This window comes from Tachysurus fulvidraco, chromosome 19, assembly GCF_022655615.1.
Source record: "Tachysurus fulvidraco isolate hzauxx_2018 chromosome 19, HZAU_PFXX_2.0, whole genome shotgun sequence".
Taxonomy (NCBI): domain Eukaryota; kingdom Metazoa; phylum Chordata; class Actinopteri; order Siluriformes; family Bagridae; genus Tachysurus; species Tachysurus fulvidraco.
This window is the reverse complement of record NC_062536.1, coordinates 3,656,589-3,684,436: the sequence shown is the minus strand read 5'-3', so window position 1 is coordinate 3,684,436 and position 27,848 is coordinate 3,656,589. Positions and strand designations below refer to the sequence as shown.

The 27,848-nt window shown below is 38.5% G+C and overlaps 1 protein-coding gene across 2 annotated transcripts; it reads right to left on the bottom strand.

The window, feature by feature from the left end:
• Window positions 1–1,662: 1,662 nt before the first annotated feature.
• Window positions 1,663–27,619, bottom strand: cntn1b (contactin 1b). Of its 2 annotated transcripts, XM_047803703.1 has the most exons (24): window positions 27,404–27,619; window positions 21,782–21,854; window positions 21,607–21,648; window positions 21,334–21,460; window positions 20,867–21,048; window positions 19,367–19,462; window positions 19,000–19,206; window positions 18,708–18,807; window positions 18,401–18,582; window positions 17,950–18,074; window positions 16,005–16,122; window positions 15,736–15,886; window positions 13,587–13,714; window positions 12,135–12,307; window positions 11,752–11,875; window positions 8,471–8,638; window positions 8,039–8,188; window positions 7,824–7,894; window positions 7,470–7,701; window positions 7,164–7,276; window positions 3,842–4,031; window positions 3,029–3,144; window positions 2,232–2,388; window positions 1,663–2,024 (listed from the first exon to the last, which is right to left on the bottom strand). In XM_047803703.1, the coding sequence occupies exons 2-24, from the start codon at window positions 21,831–21,833 to the stop codon at window positions 1,942–1,944; spliced, it is 3,087 nt and encodes a 1,028-aa protein (XP_047659659.1). In that variant the 5' UTR covers window positions 21,834–21,854; window positions 27,404–27,619; the 3' UTR covers window positions 1,663–1,941. The 2 variants fall into 2 exon arrangements, with proteins under 2 accessions (XP_047659659.1, XP_027006796.1); XM_027150995.2 differs by lacking the exons at window positions 1,663–2,024; window positions 2,232–2,388; window positions 3,029–3,144; ... (4 more) ...; window positions 8,039–8,188; window positions 8,471–8,638 and having other exon boundaries at window positions 11,747–11,875.
• Between the last annotated feature and the right edge of the window lie 229 nt (window positions 27,620–27,848).

Here is a 27,848-nt window from a genome sequence, read left to right as displayed (position 1 = left end):
GTGAAGGCAGAGTTGTACAGTATCATCAATCTGTTGTGGCTTGCATCTCTTACAGTACAACACCTTATCAAGGGAGCTGTGGACTACACTGTGCCAAAAAGGAAGCATCTTGGTATTATGCAGGGAATATCTCAGTGGCCAAATACAAGGTGGACTTTAGGATTGTGGTGAACGACAATGAGTGGAATTCTGAGAATTCAGGAATTCAGCCAAATGCAAATACACCACTCAGGAACATGAGCTACTAGCAATGAAGCTAGCCCTGGACTGGAAAGTGCCAAGCAGCCTTTTATTCAGAGGATTAAACTTCTCCCTGTCATACTGTACCACCCTGGCCTGAAAAATGGCAATGCTTTAAATTGGAACTCTGTTCTGCATTTGGGTCTCACCTCAGTATTCTGACACTTTGCATTAATTACAATTTGTAATGTATTTGCTAATAAATAAATAAAATTAAATAACACAAATATTACATATAATTAACCAAAGTACAATTTTTTTTTCTTTTATGTGATATTTTCTTGCAGGTAAAAGACATGAAGGCAAACCTTAAATTATCGGTAGTTTAAAGATATCGATATACTGTACAGTATCTCACAGTAAGTACACCTCTTATATTTCAGCAACCATTTTTTATGTTCTCAAGGGAAAAATCTATATCTGTATCTGGCTTGTAACACAGTACATATTACTGTCCTCCAAAAATAACTCAACATACAGTCATTATTGTCTAAATAACTGGCAACAAAAGTGAGTACACCCTAATGCTGGACACCATCTGAGCCAAACAAGTTAATCTTAATCTCATCAGACACAGGACATGGTTTCATCAAGTCACACTCCTGGACAGGTTGTCTTCAGCAAACTGTTTGCAGGCTTTCTTGTTAGCCAGCTTCACAAGAGGCTTCTGTAACCCCTAAAGCGATGCTGGAAGCACTCATTTTTTGAAGCCAGCTTCTGTAACTAACGCACAGCAGGAGGACTCAACTTCTTCAGTCGAAATCGAGAGGCCTGTTCCGAGTGGAATCCATCTTGGAAAACTTCTGTATGACCCTGGCCACTGTAGTGAAAGAGAGTTCTTTGCTATGAGACACCATGTTCAAATGCAGTGGTCAGTATGAGAGAACTGTACTCAAAGCACCGAATTTAAACTACTCTAATACAAGATATACAATTGTCGAGCAGACAAAAACATAAACATGGTGAATAGGACATGTGGCTTTGCATGGTTAAACGACGTACATCTGTTATCACTTAGGGTGTACTCACATTTGTTGCCAGCTATTTTGACAATAGTGGCTGTATGTTAAGATATTTTCAGAGAACAGAAAAATCTCCAGCAGCAAATTGACTACTCTAATAAAATCCAAATTTCATTTCTATAGTATTGTCCCTTGAGAAGATACAGTATACTAAAATGTTTGCTGAAATGTGAGGGGTGTACTGACTTTTGTGAGATTCTGTATATGCAGTCCAGTTTAAGAAAATGTGATAGAATTTTTAAGTGATCATTAAATATAACCAGAAATGCTATTATTATTATTATTATTATTATTATTATTATTATTATTATTATTATTATTATTATTATTATAATTATTATTGGATTTTAAACACATACAGCATTATAAAAACATGAACAAAATTGAAAAGAAACATGTGAAACTGTAAAATAAGGTTTTTACTGTTTTTGAAAACAATTAGAGATTTTTTTGACTAAATAAATAATCCAATTTTAAATAACACAAAAACTACTATACCTGTGATGTTTTCATGGCATCATGTGGACATATCTCTAACTCTAAACTGGTTTTAATACTGGTATCAATTTGATTTACACATTAGGAAGGTTATACAGCATACAAATACTTGTATAATGAAATTACACTGGGAGTTGGATTTTCTACACTCTTTTTTACTCAACTAGCAAAGTATAGTCTCCTAAAGGCCCAGATTCATGCAGACCAAAGCCAGGAGAAGCAGAGATATGGCACAAAGAGGCTGAGTGTTCAGGATGGCAGCACCTATGACAAAACAGAAAACATTAAAGGCACAGAAGCAATTGTTTCAGAGGTCAAAGTAAAATATAGTCTGTATGTCAAAACCTATGTTGAGAATATTCTCAAAAAAATGCTTCAAAATTCAAGAACATATTGGTAGAAACTTAACACAATCCTGTACTGAAAAACATTTGAATACAAGTGTTAAAAAGCATTCACAGCATACTGTACCTTGCACTTGTATCTGTGATATAGGGCCATCTCCTCCTTCACAGCGAGCTCGTATCTCTATTACATAATCTCCTGTCTCAGGCATGGGGAAGTCGATGTAGTGCCTGCCAGTGGTGTACAGTTTCCCATAGCGCTCCCCTTCCTTTCTAAACAATATCTAAAAGCCCAGAAAATAAATTATGCCCATTACATCAAAGGCTACAACAGTTTTAATATCCCTCTATATATTGTGTTGCTTCAGGGTAACATGAACAAATTGGGCTTACTACAACAAAAAAATCTGTAGCCATGGTCTATGATCCAACACTAGCCAGCATCTTATTACATTTATGGCATTTGGCAGATGCCATAAATTCACTTGGCCATTGCAGGGCATTCCACTTCTTTTCTATGGGTCATTGCCCATCTGTACTGTTGAGCACCATCCAGGGAGATTTAAAGCATTTGGCTTAATTCAGCTTGCTTTTGTCAGCAGTCACATCATCAGTAAATAAAATAGAACTAGTTCCACTCGCAGCCATACATGTACTCTAAGTTGAGGTGGTATGTTTTGGATTATGTGTAGCTGCTTCGCTTCTCCATATACTTTACAGGTTTTTCAACTCAAATCGGTTTTTATTTGATTGATCTTTTTAGTGACAGCTCTTGAAAGTTCACATTAAGACATAACAGCAAAAGATTCTAAATGCAAATGCCACATTTGAAATCAACTCTAACCCTTTTTTGCTTAATACTATAATATAGGTACCGGTTGACAGACTAAGAGGTTCATCTCTAATACGCAAAAGAATATCCACCTTGTATCCCTCCACGTAGGACTCATTCCAGTAGTTGTAGATGTGATCCCAGTAGATATACAGCCATTTGCGTGTAAAGCTGACATACTTGTACACTCTTAGACGTCGACTGGGAGCTGGAATAATCAATAGATTGTAAAGACAGTCATTTATATTATGTGCAGTTGAGTCCAAGGACACAATACATGCTGTAAGTATTGATTACATATGACTGGGCAGGTTTGTCATATAAATGACATAGTAGTCATGATGAAAAGTTATATATGTGACTACCAGTATGTATATTTATACAATGCCTGGCCAAAAAAGTATTATAAAAAATAGTTTTATTGGAACACTCATCGATTTAATTATTTCCTTACAGATTTGCATTAATTTTCTCATTAAGGTCTTGTATTGATGAAGGGAGAGTTGGAACACTGCATAAAGTCTTCTCCAGCACATCCCAAAGATTCTTAATGGTGTTCTGGACTCTGTGGGGTCCAATCCATGTGTGAAAATCTTACAATTTGATGAATTTGTCATCAGTTAGGGTTAAATAATTTGTTGCCAGTTGAAGAATATTAATCACTGCAGTAATTGTGTAATTGAGGGCTCCTTTTGGTTAAATTTTCATTAAATCCAGGTAATGATTTATGTATAAACAATGTATATTCATATTATGAACAAGATATACATGCCAGCTTTTTAATGTCTATGTTCTTGTAAAGACTAGAAATAGTGCATCACTACCTTTAGTGTAAAGCGTTTTAAAACGACTATATTACGCTTGTATTTTGTCTAAATACCCAAAAGATTCAGTTATATGCTTACGTGGTCTCCTGGTAAACATTTCACAGTGCTCACTGGGTGGTCCAAGTCCAGCTCCATTGTAAGCACGTACTTCAATAAGGTAGTGTGAGTCAGGTCGCATGTTCTCCAAACGTGTCTGGTTAACTGAGCTGTGGACAAGTACACGAGAGGCTGCTGCCTCATTGTCATCATATTTCCTCCAGTAACGTATCTGAACAGGAAGCAAACACAGCCATGAGAACTGAAAGATGTTCTTAAAAGATAAGAATGTTCATTGCACTTAAGGGTTGATTTAACTCCCATGTTAAAGTGTGCATTGAGACCTCAAGTTGCTCAAATAGGCAAGAAAGATTTTAGTATTAGGTGGTTAGTAAGATAAAGAAAATAAAATAAACAAAATAAAAGAAATAAATAAAAATAACAAAAAAAGGAGATAGCACATACCAGTGATATTGCTTCTGAATTCAAGGGAATCTTTTTGCAAGGCAAATTAATTTGCTTTTTCAAATTTTCATTAAGGGTTAATATAAGGACAAAATAAAGTGTTTTAAAGAAAAATAAATTCTTATTCACAAGCAAAAACTACACCAGGTTACGTATGTAACCCGGTTCCCTGAGAAGGGAACAAGACGCTGCGTCAGGGCTGATGCTATGGGAATGCTTCTGTGAGGAAGTTGTGTCTGAAGCTCTGTGTGCAAACACGCCAATTTAATGGCTCGGGAAGGACACGTGACGAAGTGATTACGCGCCAGCAAGTCCATATAAGGGCATCTACATCACACTACTCCAGCTTCTATTTGTCTGATGGAAGTGCGAGAGGATGCCCGGGGCATGGCCAGCAACGCAGCGTCTCGTTCCCTTCTCAGGGAACCGGGTTACATACGTAACCTGGTGTAATTCCCTTTCGAGGGGAATTTGACGCTGCGTCAGTGCTGAAGTCCTCAAGGCCCTTACTGGGCAAAGCAAATGCAGCCCCTCCTGTTCCGCCGACTCATGGGGCGAGGGACAGTAGGCCCGCATTATGACTCTACAGCCAGAAATCCTGGGAACCTTAAGGACATATCCTGCCCTGGGGTACAGAATAGCCTTGGACATGCCAGGGGAAAAATTCTAGGCAAAGGGGTGGGGGGTGGGGGGGTGTTTATGGGTCGACAAGTCCTGCAAATGCCTCACTCTTTTGAGAGAGGCCAAGGCTAGGAGCAGAGCCCACTTCAGGGTCAGAAACTTCTCAGAGGCTGACCCAAGGAGGCCCAGAGGACAGGCTCGTGGTTCGCAGCGATGGCAGCCATGTACACCTTTAAAGTAGAGGGGGACAGGCCCAAAGAAACACAAAACTGCAGGAACTCCAGCACTGTACTGACCAGGCAGTGAACTGGATCCTGACAGTGTTCATCACACCAGAGGCAAAAAAGCTTCCACTTCAATGTATATAGCTTGATAGTGGAGGGAGTCCTAGCATTCAGTAGAGTCTCGGTCACCTCAGATGAGAGGCCTGCCTCTAGGAACTGGTCCCCCTCGGGGGCCAGACCCACAGCTTCCCCATCTCGGCTGGGGGTATAGGATTGCCCCCTGCGCCTGAGAGAGGAGATCCTCCCTGTCGGGAATCTCCCATGGAGTGCCATTCAGGAGGGAGGCTAGAATTGAATCAGAATAGAATAGAATCTGAATCAACTCGAGAGGGCCAACAAGGGGCAACTAGGAGAAGGTTGACCCGGGTCTTGGCGCACTCTGGCTAGGACTTGCGGGATCAGAGCTACCGGGGGAAGGCGTACAGATGGCACCTCGGCCACGTACATACCAAGGCATCCAGGTCCAAAGGGGCCGGATGAGAGAGGGAAAGCCACGGCGGACAGTGGGTCAACTCTTTGGAGGCGAACAGATCCACTTCCACCCGGCCGGAAAGTGTTTCAATGCTAGTAACACAGCCCTCTTCTCCAGGCAGTTTATATTCTCAGAGTTCTGAGTACTGAGTTTTATGACTTCAATAAACCCAATAAACCACCTTATCTCTGTTAACACTTGTCTCAAGGTATCTAACACTATAAATATATATATGTCTGCGAGGATGAAAGCCCACACCCCTGAAAGGGCTAGGCTAAAAAGGAAGAACAATACTGGTACACTTCGCCCCCAAAAGTGAACCTGAGGAACTTCCTGTGCTCTGGCAGAATGCCTATGTGAAAATAAGCGCACTCGAGGTCAATCGTCACAAACCAGTCTTTGGACCTGATCTGGGACACGATAACCTTGAGCGTGAGCATCCTAAAGTCTTCAGAGTACAGTTCAGAGCCCACAGGTCCAAAATCGGATGCAGCCCCACGTCCTTCTTGGGAACAATCTTATTCGAAATATCGGCTGTAAAGCCGGAGTCCCGCTCAGGGAGGGGACCATGCTCTATGGCCCCTTTACTCAGGAGCAAGAGAAGTTCCTTTTGGAGGAACACCACCTGGTGCCTGCCAACAAGACATCCTGAAAACACTAAGGACAGGAGGAGAACTGGATCTTGTAGCCTTTTCTATGGTACTCAGGACCCACTGAGACACACCTGGCAGAAGCTTCCATGCTGTCCGGTTGTCTGATAGTGGTGTCAAACTTGCGCAGACCTGCCCTGAAACAGTGCACTGGCAGGTTAGCACCCAGGGAGATCCGTTAGCCACACTAACCCTCCTTACTGCCTTTAGTGAGCTAGGAGGAGGTTGGGTGCGGCTGGAAGATGACCCAAGCTGCTCGCCGCGACAAGGGAGAAACTCCCTGAATGCCACCGACAAGCATTTTACCTCCTGGTGCCTGTCAACGACAGTACTCAGTGCGGCGCCGAACAAGATTGCACGGCCTATGGAGCAGACCGTCTGCTTTTTGGCACGAAGCGCAAATTCGGACGACACAAAACGGACGACATTAATGCCCTCATCAGATCAATCTGATTTTAACCTAGACACAGCATGTTGCATGCACAGGATGCATGCATCTCTTAAAATGCTTAGATTGCAACATATTATTGTTTTTCTCTCCCTGCACTTGACAGACAAGACAAACAATTGACACACATACACAGAGCGCTTCCTGAAGACAAAGAAGCTGGAGTAATGTGACGTAGATGCCCTTATGTGGACTTACTGGAGCTTAATCACATCGTCACATGTCCTTCCCGAGCCATTGCACACAGAGCTTCAGACACACTTCCTAACAGAAGCATTCCCATAGCGTCAGCCCTGACGCAGCATCGGGTTCCCTCGAAAGGGAACCAAATTTTTATACTTAATCATACTTTATTTATGCCGATTAAATCGTGTGTGATTATTTGATGAGAACCAGAAAGGAGCACTGCATTTTGAGGACTTACCTGGTATCCATCCACCCAGTGAGGAGGAACTTGAAAAACAGGTAGCCACCACACTATCGCCTCAGTGGACGTAACCTGGCGAGCATAAACATCCAGTGGTGCCTGTGTGGGGGCTGCAGAAATGTAGAACAGCTAATCAAACATTTATCTGACAATCACTGAAATAAAGTAAAGGTCGCAGTGAATTTTGTGGATATATGTTAATATTTTTAGCCCAAAAAAACCTTCAAGAAATATCTTTATATAAGTAATAAGTTATTATTTTATTATTCGTTTACTTTTAAGAGCTAAAACATGGGCCCTCACCGTTATCAGATGCATATACCACTTTAATCTGACTGAATGGTCCTTCTCCTTTGTTGTTGTAACCTTTCACTTTGATTTGTATCTCAGAGTTGGGTATAATGCCATCCTTGTAGACATAGCGCCTTGCCTCTGGATCAGCCACTGTTGACCACATCAATTTGTCATCTTCATGGTATTTGAAACCTACTATATAGCCAAACTTTTTTCCAAAAAAGTACTGGGGCTTCATAGGCTGGGGAAAGACAAAGTAAATCTCAGTATAACAAGACCACTGAGAACTTTTTGGAGAATATTTAAGACTGACAATGAATATTAAAAGAAATACACGCTATACAGAAGAAAAATTAGACCTACTGTCCAAGTCACTATGAGCTCTCCATTCAAGCCTATGTAACCATTTACATCAGTAGGAGCCATGGTGGGAACTGAAAGTAAACATAGTTGGTTAACCTTATTTTGTTACCACATTATTTACTATAAATAAAATAAAAATAAAAATAGTTAAAGAAAATTGGTACAAAATTAGTCAGGCTTTACTAAGAAGCATAAATGAGTATATGCAAACTTACTGGAATCCCAGGTTTTAATTTTGATGGAGGGCACACTGCACTCTCCTTCTCCCAGATCATTGATGGCATACACCCGAAATTCATACTCCATCCAAGGATATAGTTCAATGACCTTGGCAGACACAGCACTCCCATCCAAAAACATAGGGACTAACCAAGGAAATTTTATATCAATATATTTATCTAATTCACTAAAAACTAAAACATTGTGTGAATACAAACTTTGTGAAAGCTGTCTTGTATCTTTGTTTCAAAAGTTCTTCAAAAGCTTCTGCACAGTGCAATACCAATGTATAAAAATACTAAGAAAAGTATCCAGTAACGTCATGCGACACAGTAACTGTAAAAGAAAGAGCTTGACTGTGCATTTTACATTCATCGTGTATGAATTGGTCTATAAAGTACTATTGTGACATGGTCTGGTGCACTCACATGTGACTGCGGTTTTCCAGTCCTCTGGGTCTACAGAGTAGAAGTCTCTGGTTTGTACGATGTGCTGGGTGAGTGGAATTCCATGATCTGAGCCCAGACTCCAAACCAACTTCACTGATGTGTCTCTGATCTCCTCCACACGCACACCTCCAGGAGGACCAGGCCTACCTGATACACACAAAAAATGGATTGGATTTGATGGACTGCGAGACCAGTCTCTCAAAGCACTTCATGATTACTGGTGTTAGTGCAACAGGTTTGTAGTCATTCAGGCTGTTGGTGGCTCCTTTTTAAGAAACAGGGATGATGCTTAGCTTGTATTGAAATCCGTATTCGATTAAATCCTGATGTACATAGACAATGTTTGCACTGCATGGATCAAAACACATAAAATTCAAAAACAAATAAACAGTAAATACAAAAAAACACAAAGCAGGCTGCAATCTTAGTTAGAGCTCTTTCTGTTGTGATGTGAGCAATGCAACCTGAACCTAGTCCACTGCTCATTTGGCACAGTGCTGAAGCAGGGTTAGCCCCTGCTACCCTTAAGGTACATTTAACTGTAATTTCTGCCCAATGTTGGAGCTTCTCTGTGGAGGCATCCTCAAGTTTCATGCTTGGCTCCAGATGGCTAAAGTTTATTTGAGGGTATGAGTTCCATCTTGGTAGCTTTCCTGGTTTTGGAAGAATTATCTGAGGCTGCTTTTGAGCCCCTGTATTCAGCCTTCTCTGACTCACCAATTAACATTAACTTTACTCAGGAGGAGTTCTGCAGGCCCTTTCAGTCACTTCTTGATTAGACTTGAAGTGGTCAAAGTTAATCTGCACCCCAGAGTCCATTAGAGGTACCTTCTTGTGACCACCAGCTGGTCATCTTGCATGCCTTCTTTCTTCTGCCTCTGGAGCAAAAAATACTTCATCTGGACCATGTATACATGTGTGGCTGATGCTTAAACATCAGCTTGGACAATCTTATTATCTCTCATTGTTTCTGCTGCCCAAATACTCTTCAGTCTACAAATGTGGTCAAAACCTTACAATCATGATTTTTGACAGCTGAGACCAGCAGATCTCACACAATGTCTGGAATGAATTTGCTGCCCAAGCTGCAAACTGTTGACTCAGATACCAACATAAACTTTAACACCTACGCCAACTCCATTCTAAAGCACATCAGAGGGTGTGTGGACCAGGTGAGGAACCAGAAGCCCTGAATGAACTGGGAGGTTCACCTTCTGCTCAAAGAGTACAACACAGCCTTCAGGTCCAGAGAAAGGGAGGCCTACAAACTATTGGAATGATAATGGCAGTGCCATTGTTTTTGCTATACAGTACAAAAATCAAAAGATATTGACTTCTAGATGTTTTAAACATCTCCAATCAGGTCATGTTTAAAACATCTAGAAGACAATATCTTTTGATTTTTGTACTGTATAGCAAAAACAATGGCACTGCCATTGTCATTCCAATAGTTTTGGAGAAGGTACTACTAAACATCACTAAGCTAATAACTCCTTATATATCAACAATGTCTTTAGATTACAAACAATAACAAAATAATCCTTAAAGAATGTACCACAGCAAACAGAGAAGAGGAAAGGCAGGAGTATAGGTCTGAGAATAGGGACTCTTAAGGTTGGTACAGTGACAGGGAAAGGTATAGAGTAGAAAGGTACCAGTCATGATAAAGGGAGGGAAGGTACAGTAGATATACTGTGTGTGCAGCAGACTACTGTAGTTGGAAGGGAAGCAAAGTACTTAATATTAGAGGGGGATACAAACTCTTTCATTATGGTGTGGATAGGAAGAGAAATGGGGAATTGAAAGGGAAAGTGACGTGAGATACGACTAAGTACGGTGACCCATACTTAGAAATTTGTTCTCTGCCTTTAGCCCATCCAAAGTGCACACACACAGCAGTGAACACACACACACACCGTGAACACACACCCGGAGCAGTGGGCAGCCATTTATGCTGCGACACCCGGGGAGCAGTTGGAGGGTTCGGTGCCTTGCTCAAGGACACCTCAGTCGTGGCCAGCCCAAGACTCGAACCCACAACCTTAGTTTGTGATGTTTTAGAGGTGAAAAGACTGTCAGACAGGGTAATCAGTTGGAAGTTAGAAATTGAAGGGGTAATGCTGAATGTCGTCAGTGGTTATGCTCCACAATTAGGCTGTGAGTTAGATCAGAAACAGTAGTGATTGGAGCTGTTGGTGATGGGAACAGAGGTGATGCGGAGGTGATAAGGAAAGGAACCTAGAAGGACAGATGGTGGTGGACTTTGCTAAGCGGATGGAAATGGCTGTAATCAACACTTTCGATGTGTGGCTTTCGATTGTCAGGAGGAGCTTCCAGATGACTGGGAAACTACGTACAGCAAACATGATCAGGGAGACAGGTTAGCTAAAAAGAAGTGGAACGTAGAGACTGAAGAAAGTACACAGAATTACAAGGAATCGTAGCACAGAAGGCCAAACAGAATGCATACGATGAGTTGTATGCCAGGTTAGACATGAGAGAAGGTGAGAAGGACTTGGAGCTATGGTACTGTATGAGGATGTCAGGAGTGTCAGAGAATATTTCATGGTAGTTCTGGATAGGTATTAGAGGAGTATGACAGCAGTGAGATGTGCTATTGGTCAGACAGAGGAGTTCAAGGTGGAGGTGGCACCTCTTCATCAATACAAGCGAGTCAGAGTGGGTGGATAAATGTGACAGAAGAGTGTCAGCAAGAACCAAATAAAAGGTGTATAAGTCAGTAGTGAGAGCAGCTCTGCTGTATGGGTAAGAGACTGTAGAGTGAGGAAAAGACATGAGGCAGAGATGAAGGTAGCAGAGATGAGGATGTTGAGGTTCTCTTTAGGAGTGATGAGGATGGACAGGATTAGGAACGAGCACATCAGAGGGACAGCTCAGGTTAGCTGTTTTGGGGACAAGGACAGAGAGACTAGATTGAGGTGGTTTTGGACATGTACAGAGGAGGGAGATGGTTATATTGGTAGAAGGATGTTAGAGATGGAGCTGCCAGGTAAGAGGTCTAGAGGAAGGACAAAGAGGAGATACATGGATGTGTTAAATGAGGACATGAAGGTAACTGGTGCGAGAGTAGAGGATGGTGAGGATAGAGTCAGGTGGAATTGGATAATCATCCACTCTAGCTCTATCCTCTGCATCCTCCTCACTGTGGCGACCCCTAACAGGAAAAGCCAAAAGTAGATGTGTGACACTATTAAAATTTATTTCTTTTTCTTTCAACAGGATCATCATTTAGGACTAACCTTTGACTTCAACAGTAGCAGAAGCGGTGGCATTGTCAACAATTGTCTGTGCTGTGCAGGTGTAGTACCCTGCATGGCCAACCTGAATGTTTTTAATCAGCAGATGTCCACTGGACTCTTGATCCTATATACAAATCCATAAATATGTGAATTAATAGTAATAAAGACATTACATATAAGAGTTACATATGTAAAATGTCCTATGTTTCAACAACATATTAGAATCTACAGTAATATCCATGTAACAGTGTCTATTCAACAATTGTTTAATCTCAATAAACAATTAAAAATTCAATTGTAGCTAAAAAGAGATTTTACAATATATAAATTTCAGCATAAAGCATTGTTATCTGTGATAAGGTCAGAATTCCTTTCGTTCTTACCATTAGCTGCTCATAGTGCTCATAATCAGTGGCAAAGTTGATGATGTATGAGTCCACTGACCAGATGAAGGTGATATCAAAGCTAGGGTCATATGAGGCCGAGCACTTAAGGACGGTGTTCTCACCCACAGTCACAATCACATCTGATGGACCTACAGTGATCTTTGTTGCCTCTGAGAAAGGGGTATACATAGACAAGTTATTACAAGTTAAAAAGTTAAACATTTTAATGAGATTTTAATTAAGGACTACTACAAGATAAGGTGTAAAACACCAGTTTGCCAACAATTGCAGTTTTGTTTATTACTGTATGACACCTCAGTCAGAAATTAAACCTGTCAGTCTCTTATTCAACCTCTTCTTAGTCATAATAAATACATTATGAGAAATAAATCTGAACTGGTATTGTGATCACAATCCCATTTTAAGATTGACTTGAAAGTGGCATCAAACTAAACTGGAAATCTTTGGAACTGCATGTACGGAAAGCTTTCTTAGCACTTATTGCTTCTAAAATAATAATACTAGGCAAAAAGCTTATGGTACAGGATTTCAATGTTAAAAACGCAGGAGAGAGGAACAAAAGAATTTACAAAACATGAGATGCCAATGGACGCCTTGAAGGTCATCATCAGCAGGTTGAGAAAATGTGGCACCACAGTGGCATTAAAAAGAACAGGATGTTTCTTAAATATTGAGAAAGACAAGAAGAAAGTTTATCAGGCAGACCGCTAAGACCTACAGCAATATCAAAAGAGCTGCAGGAATATCTGGAAACACCGGTCACTCCCAGCATGTGAAAGAAATCTCTCATATTATTCACATGGCTAGGCTATAGAGCAGCATGGCTACTGTATATAAAAATATAAAAATAAAATGTAAAGCAAACCTAAACTTTAAATGTTTCCTAATTATAGTCTTTGTTTAAGGCCCTTGTAATTATCATAGAGAAAACAAGTAACTGCTTTATGTCATCTATCATGTGTGAGTGATTAAGTTTATTATATAGAAATAGGTCTACAACATCTTATTTATTTTCTGTTTCTTTAAACCCACTTGCTAGTTCTCCATTAATGCAGGGTTGTTAATATCCGAGGATGGTTTGGGCTAGATCTGAACATCCTTGGTGGAGAGTAATAAATGTCCTTTTTCATATGAATGAGCTCACAGCAGACCATGACTTTCCCGTTGAGTTCATTTTGAGCAAACTCTTTGCAGTGCACCACTTTAAACCCTAACTGATTAATAGTACTGGAAAACCCTTTTTCAGGAACATATCTCATAGCTTATTTAGTACCTCAATACTTTCACTAATACAGTGTCTAAGTTCTAAGTAGTGTAATGTCTTAATATCTTCTGTAAAAAAAGGTATAAGGTACCTTAAGTTTATTCATGTAATTTAATATAATCTAATGACATAAAAGATGCAACTATAAGAATACAATTACTGACCTTTAATAATAAGGGTCCCTGAGCTGTTGGCCTTTCCACGGTCATTCTCAGCATAACATGTGTATTCACCTTCGTCAGCCTTATTCACATTCAGAATCTCCAGACTCCCATCATCCCAAATAAACACACTGTCAGATAATTCAGATGACAGTTACTTTAACTATAATATAATGTAATATAATATAATATAATATAATATAATATAATATAATATAATATAATATAATATAATATAATATATGTAGTGATCCAAATGTTCATATGTGTTTTCATATTCTGATTGAACCCAGAAGGGGACATGGTCTCTATACAACAGTAACCATCTAAAATATTTTAACATAAAGATCAGGAAACTGGACACAGATTCTGGACATCAGATTATATTATACAATTAGGACACACATAAAGTTATGCATTAAAAAGCTTCTCTCTATAATACTTTCAATAATATATTTTTTTTTATGATAATGGAAAATGGGTCAATAATCCTTTTACAATTATTTTAAAAGAAATTAAATGAGTGTGTGTGTGTGTGTGTGTGTGTGTGTGTGTGTGTGTGTGTGTGTGTGTGTGTGTGTGTGTGTGTGTGTGTGTGTGTAAAACGAGTCTGTCTGTGTTTTCCCCTTGTTTCTGTCTGCCGTCTCTCCCTGATGTTAATTGTTTGCTCCGCCCACTCATTGCTCACCATGGACACTAATTACATTCCATCTCTTCCCCAGGTGTCTTGTCTTTGTCTCTGATTATCTCTGTGTTGTGATTGGCTCCTGTCTACTATATCTACTCTGTCTGTTCACTTCCTTGGTGTTGGTCGTTGTTGGTGTTTGGTTCATGTTGGTCTCTGTTCCGGTTCATGTTGGTTCCTGTTCAGTGTCCTGATCTGTTTTGCCTGCCTGTATGTTTGTTTCTTGTTTTTGTCCAGTAAAGTCCTATCTGCAGTTGGATCCTCTCTTGCCTTTTGTTTCACTGTGTCACAGCGTGACAGTGTGGTAGAGCAGGTATTCTGCCCTGTGCCCAGCACAACAAGCTATTTTTTAGGTTCCATGAGCAGGGTTGTTAGTTTCAGCATAAAAGATCCACATATTACACATAAATACTGCAAATCAGAATTGGGATTATAACTTTGGTATAGTTTTATTTTCAGTTTGTCCGTTGTAGTTGAAGTGGGAAACATGGCTATGGGTATGAGTGTTCAAAAATGTCTTATCAATTGCTTTAAGTCTTTAAACCTCCATTTTTTGGTTCAGCAAGCAGGACCATAGTCTATAAAATTAATACAGTTTATTTACAATATGTCAATGTTTTGCAAAGAATAAACTTCAGTAAATCCTCATAAAATATAATTATTGGAATCATGTGATATGATAACAGAAGCTCTGTTATGTCAAAGATTACTGCCAATGTGTCACTACAACTTATTAACAAAATGTATGTTTTCATAAGCATGAACAAACATTTGTTTAAAAAATGAAACTGATAGGGAAAGAATGGTCTACAGAATGTTCTAATATTTGTACTTTGACCTCTTAAACCTCTATCATAATGAATCGTTAGCGTTTTGATTTGTGGTTAAATTTTAAGCCATTATTCTGGAGAAATCACTTTCAGCTCCCAAGGTTTGGATAAAAAGGGAGGGTTGCATCAGGAAGGGCAACTTGTGTAAAACCTGTGCCAAATCAAACACGTGGACTAGATGATCCAGTGTGGTGACCCTAAATAGGGAGCAGTTGAAAGAACAATGTTCTTTAAACTCATACAGTATGCTCAAATGCTCATCTTCTTGGGATTAGATTGAATGCACAAACATGATGAGCTGAATTACTGTCAGAGTTCTATTTGTGGTTCCCGATCAGTTGTGTTGCATTAGCTCTTCTGTTGGAGCGGACCAGATAGGCTAGCCTTCACTCCTCACATGCATCAATAATGGTGTCTGGCTGTGAAGTCGGTTCATCGGTTGTTCTTCCTTGGACCACTTACAGTATTAAAGAAACACCACACAAGACCTGCAGTTTTGGAGATGCTCCAAAATTTTATGGTAAGCTTAAAACAGTATATCTAGGTCTGCAGAATAGGCAGGTGTGTTAAATAGGAGCAATACAGCAAAGGTTATGATCTTGCTTCGGTATAGAGTGGAATCTGAATGTAAACTTACCGAGATGAGTTGGAGAATGTTTCTAAGCCGCGTTTCCAAATAAACTTTGGCTTTGGAGCAGCTCGTGGTTTACACTCAATCACCACACGTCCATTTTCAGCCCCCAACAAAATCTTTTTTACTGGGTTGTAAATGAATGTAGGAGCACAAGCTAGGAAGAGGATGGAATTATTAAAACATAATTCAAACGGCTAATTCTTGAAAAGTTATAAAGAAAACATCTACTGTCTCTATTACAAATTTGCATGGATGTGTGCTGTGCAACTCACAGACGACACGCAGCTCTGCATTAGCATAGATGGTTCCCCAGTTGTTCTCAGCAATGCACTGGTACATGCCGGAGTCTTCAAAAGTGAGACTGGAGAACTTCAGCTCCCCTTTGCCATACTGAAAGAGAAGCAGTATAACAATAACTAAGGATACCAACTTTTGACCTTCAAAACAAATTCATGAGTACTGCATAAAACTTTTCATGAACAAAGCTGAATTTTATGTAAAACGATTTATTTATATGTAAAACTTATGATAAAATCTATCAGATGCCAAAAGCTTTCATGACGTATATATCTTTATCCTTTTTTAAGCACCTTATTATCTTCATCTTCTATGAAGGATCCACCTTTCATCTTGGTGGTCCATTTGGACTGAAAACTATTATGAAGGATCATTCTACTACAACTTTACATATTTTCAGTGTATATACAGTGGAATCATAAAACATTCAGACCCTTTTACTTGTTGAACACTTTATTGGTATGGCTTTCCTTTTGCCAGTTTTACTCAAAGTAATCATGAAGCGAAATCAGACCCTTTGCTGTGGCACTCGATATCAGGTGGTCAGGTGCATCTACTTGGCTTTAAACATCCTTAAAATGTTTTTAGAGCTCAACCTAAATCCACCTGTTGTGATTTTAATTAATTGGACCTACTCTGTAAAGGGTCTATAAAGGCCCACAAGAAGAAGTCTAAGGAACTCTCTGATTATCTCTGTGATCAAACCGTGGCAAGGCATAGACTGGGACAGGGATATAAGTCAATTTCTATGGCTTTGCGTGTTCCCAGGACCAGAAGGGCCTTGGTAATTCTAAAATAGATGAAGTTTGGCACAACCTTGAACCTGCCTAATGCTATCTAGCTGTCCAAATTAGGCACCTGTAAAAAAAAGGGGGAGGGGGGGGGTTTGGTCATTAAGACTGACCAACAATCAGTCTTAATGAGTGCTGTGCAGCAATGGGTGAACCAGATAAATAAACAACCATCTGTGCAGCACTCCATAAATCAGGGCTTCATGACTGTGGAAAGACAGTTGTCACTATCAAGTAAAACACATATGACAGAATAAAATACTCAGGCAACATATGAAAAAAGATGATCTGCTCTGATGAAAATTTAACTCTTGGGTGTAACAGCAATTATTATGTCTGGTGAACACAGGCTCTGTACATCACATTTTACTCTCCCTACAGTGATACATGGAATTAGCAGCATCATGCTATGGGGTGCAGACTAGTAATAACTGAGGGATGGGACGATGTAGCAAAATACATGATAATCCTTCAAGGAAACCTCTTCCAGAGCACAAGCAAACTCAGTCTAGGGTGACAGTTCAACTTTTAACATGATCACAGGCATAGAGCCAAAACAACCCTGGGGTGGAGTCTAGTCAAGTCTCAGGATGTCATTGATTGTCCCAGCTAAAATGCAGCCTTAAACCCAGTCAAGCGTTTGTGAAGAAACCTGAGGCTGGCGGTTCAAAGACACTGTCCATTCAATTAGATGCAGCATGAAAGGCTCTGCCTCTGAGGGTGAAGAGGATGAAAAGGATGAAGAATGGGATTAAACTGCGTAATACAAGTGTGCAAATCCTGTAGTAACTGTAATTTTTAAAAAAGGGCATTGAAAAAATGGTCTAAAATCTGTTTTTTTGTTGTTGTTTACTTTATCATTATAGGTTAATAAGTAAAGTGATGGTTAAAAATTATTTCCATACAAAATCAAAACCACAATAAAAATCTGAAACGAGAAAATGGGTCTGAATTCTGTCCGAATCCAATCTGTCGGCAAATAAATGACAGTAATGATCTCAAATTATAAAGTAGTAGTAGTAACCAAATATGTACTGGAAAAACTGTTATGTCACAGTATACATTCTACAACTGCTTAATATTTGTGTATCTTGTTTGATTGTGTGACATCTGCAGAATGAGAACTGACTGAATATCCATCCTTCAACCAGCGAATCCAAGGTAACGGCTTCCCCACGGCAGTGCAGGAAAGTGTAAGCTCACTTCCGACATCTTTCTCTGTGTCATTAATATGCTCTGCCCACTCCGGAGCACCTGGTCAGGAAATCATAGTAAAGCAAGAATAAAAATATTCATTAAATATCCATATAATTCACCTTTAAATGTTATTTTTATGTACTGTATTATGCTGCACTTCAATTGTGAATTGTTACTTTAATTTTAGATTTAAAATGAAACTTAAAGTTTGATGCTGTCTGCCTGTTTTCTGCCCTCCAGCTGGAATATTGAACATTTATATAGCATTTGCTCTAATAACACTGTGTTCGTCCTTCCTCTCACTCCTCTATGTTAAAGCTTTAATATATAAAGTTCACAAGGATGTCAAAGCCTGAACAAGTGAAATAAAGAGTTGTCCTTACCCTCCACATAAAGCCACTGGCGATACCAGTCCATGCCCTTGATGTTGAGGGCCTCACATTCATAGCTACCCTCGTCCTCATACTGCACGTTGATGAGGTGTAGCAGAGCACCATTCATGCTTACCTCATAGTTGGGTGGCAGATCTGCATCCAGTTTCCTCCAGCGGATGTGTGGTAGAGGGCTGGGAAGCACACAAAAAACAACCACCCTCAGCACACTGGCCTGCCTGTTGATTTTATTGGACCTTCAGACTAGTAGAAAGCTAATTATTTATAAAGTCACACTACATCTGAGTCTGTGGCTTACTTTCCCAGGGCGAAGCACTCCAGTGTGACGTTTTGTCCCACCAAGGCATAAGTCTTAGGAAATCTGACTCGAATGTCTGCAGGATATCGATTAACTTCCTCTGAAGAGATATAGGTAAGATGTTAACTATGATTTAAACTCATTAGTAATTTACAAATGACTGTACTATTTACAATGGAAATGGTGTGCATGCATGTGACATGTGCTCAGGTGGTCTTACTATTCTATTTAGATTAGGAAAATTATTTATCAGAGATAAAATCTATGCTTTTAACTGCATACACAGACTTACTTTGGATCTCTGGTACCAGAGCGAAAGGTGTGCTGAAGACACTCTTGCCAATGGTAGGGCTGGACACGAAACATGAGTAGTTGCCAATGTCAGAGGCCTCTACCTTAGCAATGTAGAGGTTGCCTGTTGTCTGAGACACAAAGCGCCTCTGATCAGGAATAATAAAGTTGGGAAAATCGTTGTAGATCCATCGGTACATTATCTCAACTAAAAATACAAGGATCAAAAAACCATTAAGAACACATTACATTATTTCTTGTATCAGAATAATGATACAAAATGAAACATGTACTGAACATTTATTGCTTGATGTAAAGCAGTTATAATAAACACTGGGTATGTATAGTTGTAAAGAAACCCCTCTTACTTGGGTAGTGAGTGGGTGGATCACACAGGAGAACAACCCCCTGTCCTTCTTTAACATTCACAGGCTCTCTCTCATCAGTAGGAAATTGGTTCAGAACTTGGAAGAAAAGAACAAAACTACTAAAACTGGTCACTAGAAAGGCCTATTTATGTTTCTGCACACAAAACACAATTTCTCTTGTAGAATAATGTTACCAGTGAAATGAATTTTCCTTAAACCATATTATAACTTCACAGTTTATAAGTCACATTATTCAACAAAGTCTAAAACTCAAAAAACATTAACTCCAAACTAACATTATAAGGCAGATGAGATGAGATAAATCAGTTAAATGTTTCCTGTGGTTAGCTAGAATTAGTTACCACATCCTCTAACAAAGCAGTGGCTATTTTTGAGACCAATTTTAAATGCAGTGGTGTGGTCATGTACAATCTGTGGTATTTTTGGTATAACATCATAGTTATTACTAAGGCCACCTGGCTTTCTCTTAAAGTATCCCAGTGGGTAAATATCAGTATGTGAGCTGCTGCTGTTGTCTAAGCTGGTTGAGTGATCAGGTTTGTGTAATGGATGAGAGGCATCACTTATCATCTGCAGATTAAGGTTGAATGAACCAGACTGCATCAAGAGGATGAGGTTACGATTTTATTTATTTGCCCTGAAAGGCCAGGTGAAGGACTGTTAACAATAATCTTAGGCATTTAAATACTCCATAAACCAATGTAATATATCCTGTGTCCACTCCACATGTCATAAACATCTTTGATTATTGTTTTTATATTTTCAATTATTTCATAACCTTCAGTACTGTATATATAGTATTGTAAAAAAAAAAAAAAACTTAACTTACTCCCTTAAATTCTGCAGTTGTTATATATGTTTCACGACTATGGTAAAAAAAAGCCCCCTGGAATTAAATGTATAAATTATCCTGAGGCTATAATCTCTCCAATTACTGTTTATTTCCACAAAGGGAATGTAATATTGTAATTGTGCACACTGTGTCTATACTACAGCAGGAAAGTCCTGTATGTTTATATTTCACTGATCTGACAGGACTTTCCTGCTGTAATATAATTGGGGTGCATTGCAAACCATATACTACCAGACTAAATAGTATGTTAGTACACCAGGAGTGTTTATTGTGTAACACCTGGTTTAAGTCTCTTTAACTGTGTGTCTTTTACATATACTGGATTAATCTTTTTAGATGAGACCTTACATATAAAGACTATACTGAAATACATTGGAGTATCATTTCATCTAGAACTTAAAGTACTGCTTTGTTGGCTTCATTAAATAACATACTATGCTACGTTCCTTTGTGTGTCCAGTGACTCACTGACAGCTGTTTAGAAAGATGTGCGTGATAGAAGAGATCGTGAGTGGGAAATGGGAACTACCTTTCGGTAGGTAGTGATATGATCCAATTTTGTACATTTTTTAATATATTTTTGAAATAAATGAGTGTAGAAATATTCTATAAAAGCCATCACTTACATCCAAACCTCACAGTGGCCTCCTTACTGATGACTGTGCCATAAACATTCCTGGCCACACAAACGTATTTTCCAGCATGCTTACTCTTGTCTGGATGAGTGATTAAGAGGTTTCCGCCCACTAAACTGTAGTGTTCATCCGGCTGCTCCATCAGCTTAATCTCCCAGTTATTATGCCACCATCTGCAAAGGAATAATAAATGTAAACCTACATAAAAAGAAGAGCTATATTTTATTTATATCTGACATATGGTTTACCTCAATACTTGCTTATACATTGCCTGTACAAAATACATACATATTTATTTTAAATATTCTTTACATTCAGCTACAAGCTTGATCCAGTGACATCATGGTACTGTAGGCAGAACCATGGAATAAGTGAAAGCTCGGGCATTTTCATTAATAGGACTATACACAGAGCAAAGAGCCAAAGATTTATACAGCTCAGTAAAACGCAGGCATTACTTGACAGTTGCTGGTGGATTTGCTCGCACTCTGCAGTTCATGGAGATTTTGGGCTCAGGAGAATCCTCAGCATATACTGTGTCTAAGGGTTCCTCCTCAAATATGGGTCCAAAACCTGTGGCCTCCTCTGAAACACAAATACACATGTTTATAATAAACATCCAACCAATAGAAAAAAGTTGCATATACACTTTTGTTGCCCTCTGTATCAAAGACAGATTCTATGAATATATTTTTATTATACTGTTTTTTATACCAAAAAAATAGACTTACTGTCAAAGATTCTGGGCTCAAAGAACCTAGGCTTGATGGCATCTACATAAGAAAAGTGACAAACACTGAAACTGTCAGAATTTTTGTATTTACTGAACATGTTTCAAAGTGTAGATTTATTATAAAGACCTGAACAGTTCATCTATATTGTACATATATAGAGGAATATACACACCTGCTGATAAAAGCAAAGAGAAAAAACTCAGCAACACAAGTGAGGCCACCATTGTGATGACGGGATGACAGTCCTGAGGGGGTTAAAAGAGAGAATGCATCTTATTAATATGACAATGAAATCCCAGAAGTAAAATGTCATTCAAGTTTGTCTTTGCATTTGTTAGAATATATATAATTTGACACAACTGAATACCACGAGTTACAATATTTCACTGTGATGTTAACCCACAATCGAAAGGACATCACTTTAACCATCATTCTTTAATACGATGTGTTTGTTTAGAAATGAAGGGAAATAAATCAGTGGAGTTTAGTATAATCAGTGCAGAGTCATTAACTTAAACTGCTGTCTTATTGCACTGATATAATTTTCTTTTCATGACTATCTCTAAGAATAATATCATTCCCATTGCACGTTATGAAATCAATGCAGACTTGATGTTGCAGTCATTTACATTTGAATACTATTGCATATTACAACAAAACTCTACATTTCTTTCTATATTGTATGTAGCCAATTGAAAGAACAAGCAAAAGTGTAATTAAAAATACAGACACTAGTTTAAATTGTAAAATTAAACAGAGAACGTGTTTTATTTAAATGTCAGACAATTAATTAAATAAATAAATAAATAAATAAATAAATAAATAAATAAATAAATAAATAAATAAATAAATAATTTACACCAGAACCAATCCATGTACACTATTTGGGTTTGTGTCCCTGACAATCACATCCATGTGCATGGGCATAAATTTCATTTAACAGTAAGGGGGGGAAATAAATATAAAATTTCTCATGAGCAATTTTTGAAGGGGGACACACATAATACAGTGTAATTGTACTTATAAAGACATGTCCCCACAGTGAAAAACTTGGCTTTTATCATTATTATTGTAGCATGGAGACGCATCATTATGGTTATTTTCAAAGTTTTTCTCAGGTTCAAATTTTCCTTTTCTCCGTCATTTTATCTAGTCTATGACACTGCAAGGCAAGTTTATTTATACTGTACACATTTCATACACAATGGTAATTCAAAGTGCTTTACGTTAAGAAAGTAAAACTATCATAAAAATGTAATCACAACAATAAAATCAAGGAATTAAAAAAGGTTTACATTTTTATTTAAAATTAATTAAGACACTTAAGAACAGAATAGAAACTCATTATACAAAAAAATACAGTGAGGTCAGTTCGGACGTAGCACAGTGCTCGTTTAGTAAATGCACATGTTATAATATGTTATAATATGTCCTCAGTTATATGTTATTATAATGCTGTGCAGTTCTGTGTTATGTAAATGAGTAGGTCACAAGGGGGCACTAGAAGTATAAGCTAATTAAGTAGACGCGTTTGCGTTAATTGGTTTGTCCTAAAGGAGTCACGGTTGTCTCTTTATGTTGTTGAACTGTCTGGCCGTGAGACTGATGTGCAGACAGTGAGAAAAATAAATATGCCTAGAAAGGCTAAAGGTAACTTGTCTCTATCATCCATTTGTCATCCGAATGCAACGCTAGCTGCAACAGTGATATAGCACAACTCAACAGCACAGCTAAACAATATACATTATGCCAAGTCGTCCCAAATAAAACAATGCATGGGAAACGGCTTTGGCGTGTTAGTTACAGTGCACTATGCAACAAGCTATTGTAAACAAGCTAACGTTAACAAGCTATTGTAAACAAGCTAACGTTCCCACATGGAAAGAATCTATATGTGGATATATGCGCATATATGGCAATATATGTATATATGCTGCATATATGCGTATATATGCCACATATAGGCAAAAGTGAGGTGCATGCATGTCTCCTATTGCTTCACATATATCCACATAAACATACAAGATATGTCTTCTATATAGCTAATGGCAGGATCGTTTTGTAGCTCATATCTCATTTTGGCAACTGTCATACACCTAGCTCATTTTCTATTGGCAAAAACGCAATGTTTTCTGTATTGTCTTAATGCAGTTTCTAGATGAATATGGCTGAAAGGTCATTACAGAATGTAGCAAAAAAAGTACATAGAACATACATTCAAGTAATCATCATCCTCATCCCATACTAGAGAAGTAAGATTTTAATCACTAATATAGCAGATTCATTACGTCGGCAATCAGCATTTTTGCTGCAACTAATTTATGAATGAGTCTGTATCAACTACATTAAAGAGAATCGCTTTATTTTATAATAAACTCACTTTATAAGTGAATAAAAGCCCCTGCTTAATGGAGTTTAACATTAACAGCCGCAGCCACACACCTGACTCGTGTGTGCAGAGTAGGTGAGATGTACTGGGAAAGCAGGCAGTGGGTCAAACCACTGTGAGGAAGGGGGGGGGGGGGGCTCAACTGTTTCTAAATGCAATTTTTGCGTGTGATTTTTTTTTTCTACTTACACAATTATTTAGGTATACATACATATATTTTTCACAATAGAGAGTGCCCATATGTGTTTTCTCAGATAGAGAGTGCCCATATGTGTTTTCTCAGATAGAGAGTGCCCATATGTGTTTTCTCAGATAGAGAGTGCCCATATGTGTTTTCTCAGATAGAGAGTGCCCATATGTGTTTTCTCAGGTAGAGAGTGCCCATATGTGTTTTCTCTCTAACTGTTGCCTCGAAGTTTGAAGCACACAGTTACTGTACATTACTGTTTCCCTTCACTGGAACTAATAAGATCAAAACACTGTTCCCGTATAACAAGGCCATTGCACAAAGCCCCTGGGCTCCATGAAGACGCGGTGTGTTAATGTTGGAGTGTAAGAACTCTAGGATCCTGCACAAAGCCCTGACTCTGACTCAACCCCACTGAACACCTTTGGGATGAACTGGAACACTGACTGAACCCCAGACCTCCTCACTCTTACACCATCAGTGTCTGATCTCACTAATGCTCCTGTAGCTGAATGATCACTAATCACTAACAGATTTATTTATTATTGTTAATAAAAAACAAATCAATCTGGGAATAAAAGTGGAATGAGATGTTAAAAAAGCAGATAACAGTGTGATGGTCATGTCACCTTGCCATGATTTATGTATTTATACTTACGCATTGTATTTACTCAGGATGCAACAGGACTGCAAAAACAGGGCTGTATTCAGAGCTGGCAAGTCCAAAAGTTACATCAATATTTAAAAACTTTATATTTCTAAGAAAATTTATGATAAGAATATTTAAAATTCATTTATATTCTGTTTAAACACAAGATTATTTCTAAGTACGGTCTGTGATTTAATTAAATACTTTCCTTAATTTGTTAATCATTTAGCTATTAGCTAATTCTTCAATATAAATGAGTCCTTCATTATAACTTATAGTTACACATTTATCTCAAAATTAGCCTAAAGTTTGGCACATTATTTTATTATATTTTATTTTATTAATCGGTTCTCTGTCTATTTGTAACCAATCACAAAATACTAAACAAAATTTGCACATATCACTTTGCTCCTCTACATACTGTACAGTAAATGAATTGGATTCATTTGTCACTTGTGACACACACACACACACACACACACACACACACACACACATACACACAAAGCTTAGATTATCATCACAAATAGAACTTTAATAGGGTTTTCAAATACCGCACATGGGTGTGATGTTCAGTGTTTGGAAAATTTCAGTGAAGCATAAAACTCATCCAGTTTAAGTTGAACTTCTTTAAAATGGAGTCACGTTAAAGATACTGTATATCAGTTCCAACTGCAACTCCAATGGCACTGTTTCAGATTCCAGTAATTTAGGAGAATCTTTGATAGTGTGGGAAATAAGTGAATGAGTTGTTTGTGATTTGGCTTGGCTTTCACATTTGGCTTTGGAGGCTTTAACATCTGAATATAGTTCATGTACAAACTGAACTATCTCATACTATCTCATATCTTCACTCATTCATTTGTGCCAGTTTTACACACATGAGCGATGAAACAACGACTCGGTTTTAGCGAATTTCAGTAGTGTTTGTAGTGCGTCATCTAGGGGAATCAACTGAAGGTCAGGGTATTGCAGGAAAAGGGAAAAATTAGCGGTCTTTAGGAAAATTTTGCAAATACTTGACAGACCGAATTAAACAGCAGATATTGTATATCTACATATAATAAATATTCCTGTATACAAAAATCACAATTCATGGATAATTAAGAAGCCCACAATGATATCTTATAGCCATACATCATAAAGAAGGTCTCAGCTTGGTGAAGATTAAGGTCATACTTATGAAGGAGATGATGCTTAATAACATGATGAAAGCTACCATATAAATCAGTTCCGTTTGATCCAACATTTTCCTTTATGAACACTTCCAGCACATCTGACAGTTTCCCTGTGTGAAGTGCTCATTGTGTACAGTATAATCACCTGGTTACAGTGTCAGTCTTTTTTTTACTCTGTTTTTATTGGTCTGTCACATATTTTCTAACCTCATTAACCTTATTCTCAGTGAGCTGTGTTAGGAAGATGTTTTGCATGTTTTTTGTAGCTTTAACCTAGTTCTGACAAAGACAAATGGAGCTTGTCCATCTGATTCACACTGCTATGCATGACATCAAACATTACAGTTTGACTAGGAAACCAAATGAAAAGAGATCATTTGAGGGACAAAGAAAGTTTGGCTCTGGCACTTTCTCCTCTGCTAAAGAAACTCTTAAGCCTCCTAAAAGTCCTCCTTCCTACCCCTAAGATGTTTTGTCCTTAAGAGTTCTTTTATTTTAAGGGTTAAGATATTTTATATATAACTTTTATCTGTACTAGGATATTATCTTTCATTTTAAGCAGAAACACCTCAATTTCTAAAAATGTAAAAATTTCTTTCACTAGGAGTGAAAAACTGTCTGACCCCTTTGGCTTTCCATTGTCCTAGCTCTGCTTTGCATGCCATTCCTTCCTCAAAAATAAGGTAGCACTGGGACAGAGTCACACTCTGTGACTGTCATGTTGATATTTGAGAATTTTCACAATACTACAATATTTTCTGTTCGTTTAATAGTTTTGTTTGCCAACGTAACCAACAAACTTACTAACCCATCAACAGACATTTCATGTAAGTAGATTAACAAGAATACACACACACACACACACACACACACACACACACACACACACACACACCACACACACCCATACACACACACACATATACACATACACACCCATACACTCACACACACACACTCACACAGACACACACACACACACACACAAGCACACACACATACACACCCATACATACATACATACAAACATACATACATACACACACATACACGCACACACTCACACACATACATACATACATACATACATACATACATATATACAACATACATACATACACACACATACACATGCACACACCCACACACACACACATAAATACACACACACACACACACACACACACACACACACACACACACACACACACACACACCCCTCCTCACTGAGAGCTCAGCATCAGCTGGGATGTCTTTCTGCATTGCGGCACTGTGACTATTATCTATCAAGTTTTCTTCCGTTTTATGTCTAAACATTTCAGACTATATGACATCAGGCTCTGCGACACGTGCGTAATCGTTTCAGGAAAGAAAGATAAATAAAACACTACCTGCACTTTAAAGCCGCAATAATGCTCCCATAAAGCCAGCTGGGTCAGGAGGAGGGATGCTGCTACATGTGTGGACTGACGACTATGATGCACAAAAACTATTAGTTATAAAGGATGAAGATGATGATCCTGTAATAATAACACAGCGGCCTCGTCCCAAACGCGCCCTAAGCACCGCAGTCCTGCTCCAAAGCCGCACTCTGTCACGTCATCGAGATGCGGTCCAATCGAGTAGCGCGGTGTTCGGGACAGCACAGCAACGTGCACGAGCTCACTCAAGTGCTGCTTTACTACATGCTGCACAGATATTATTTAATCTATAATCATTTATTATAAACTACATAATGCTTAATGATCAGATAGGGATGAACACACAGCTGTGTTGCTTTACTATACTGGAGGTATTGTACATAGATTCCCCATAAGCGGAAATAGATCATCACAC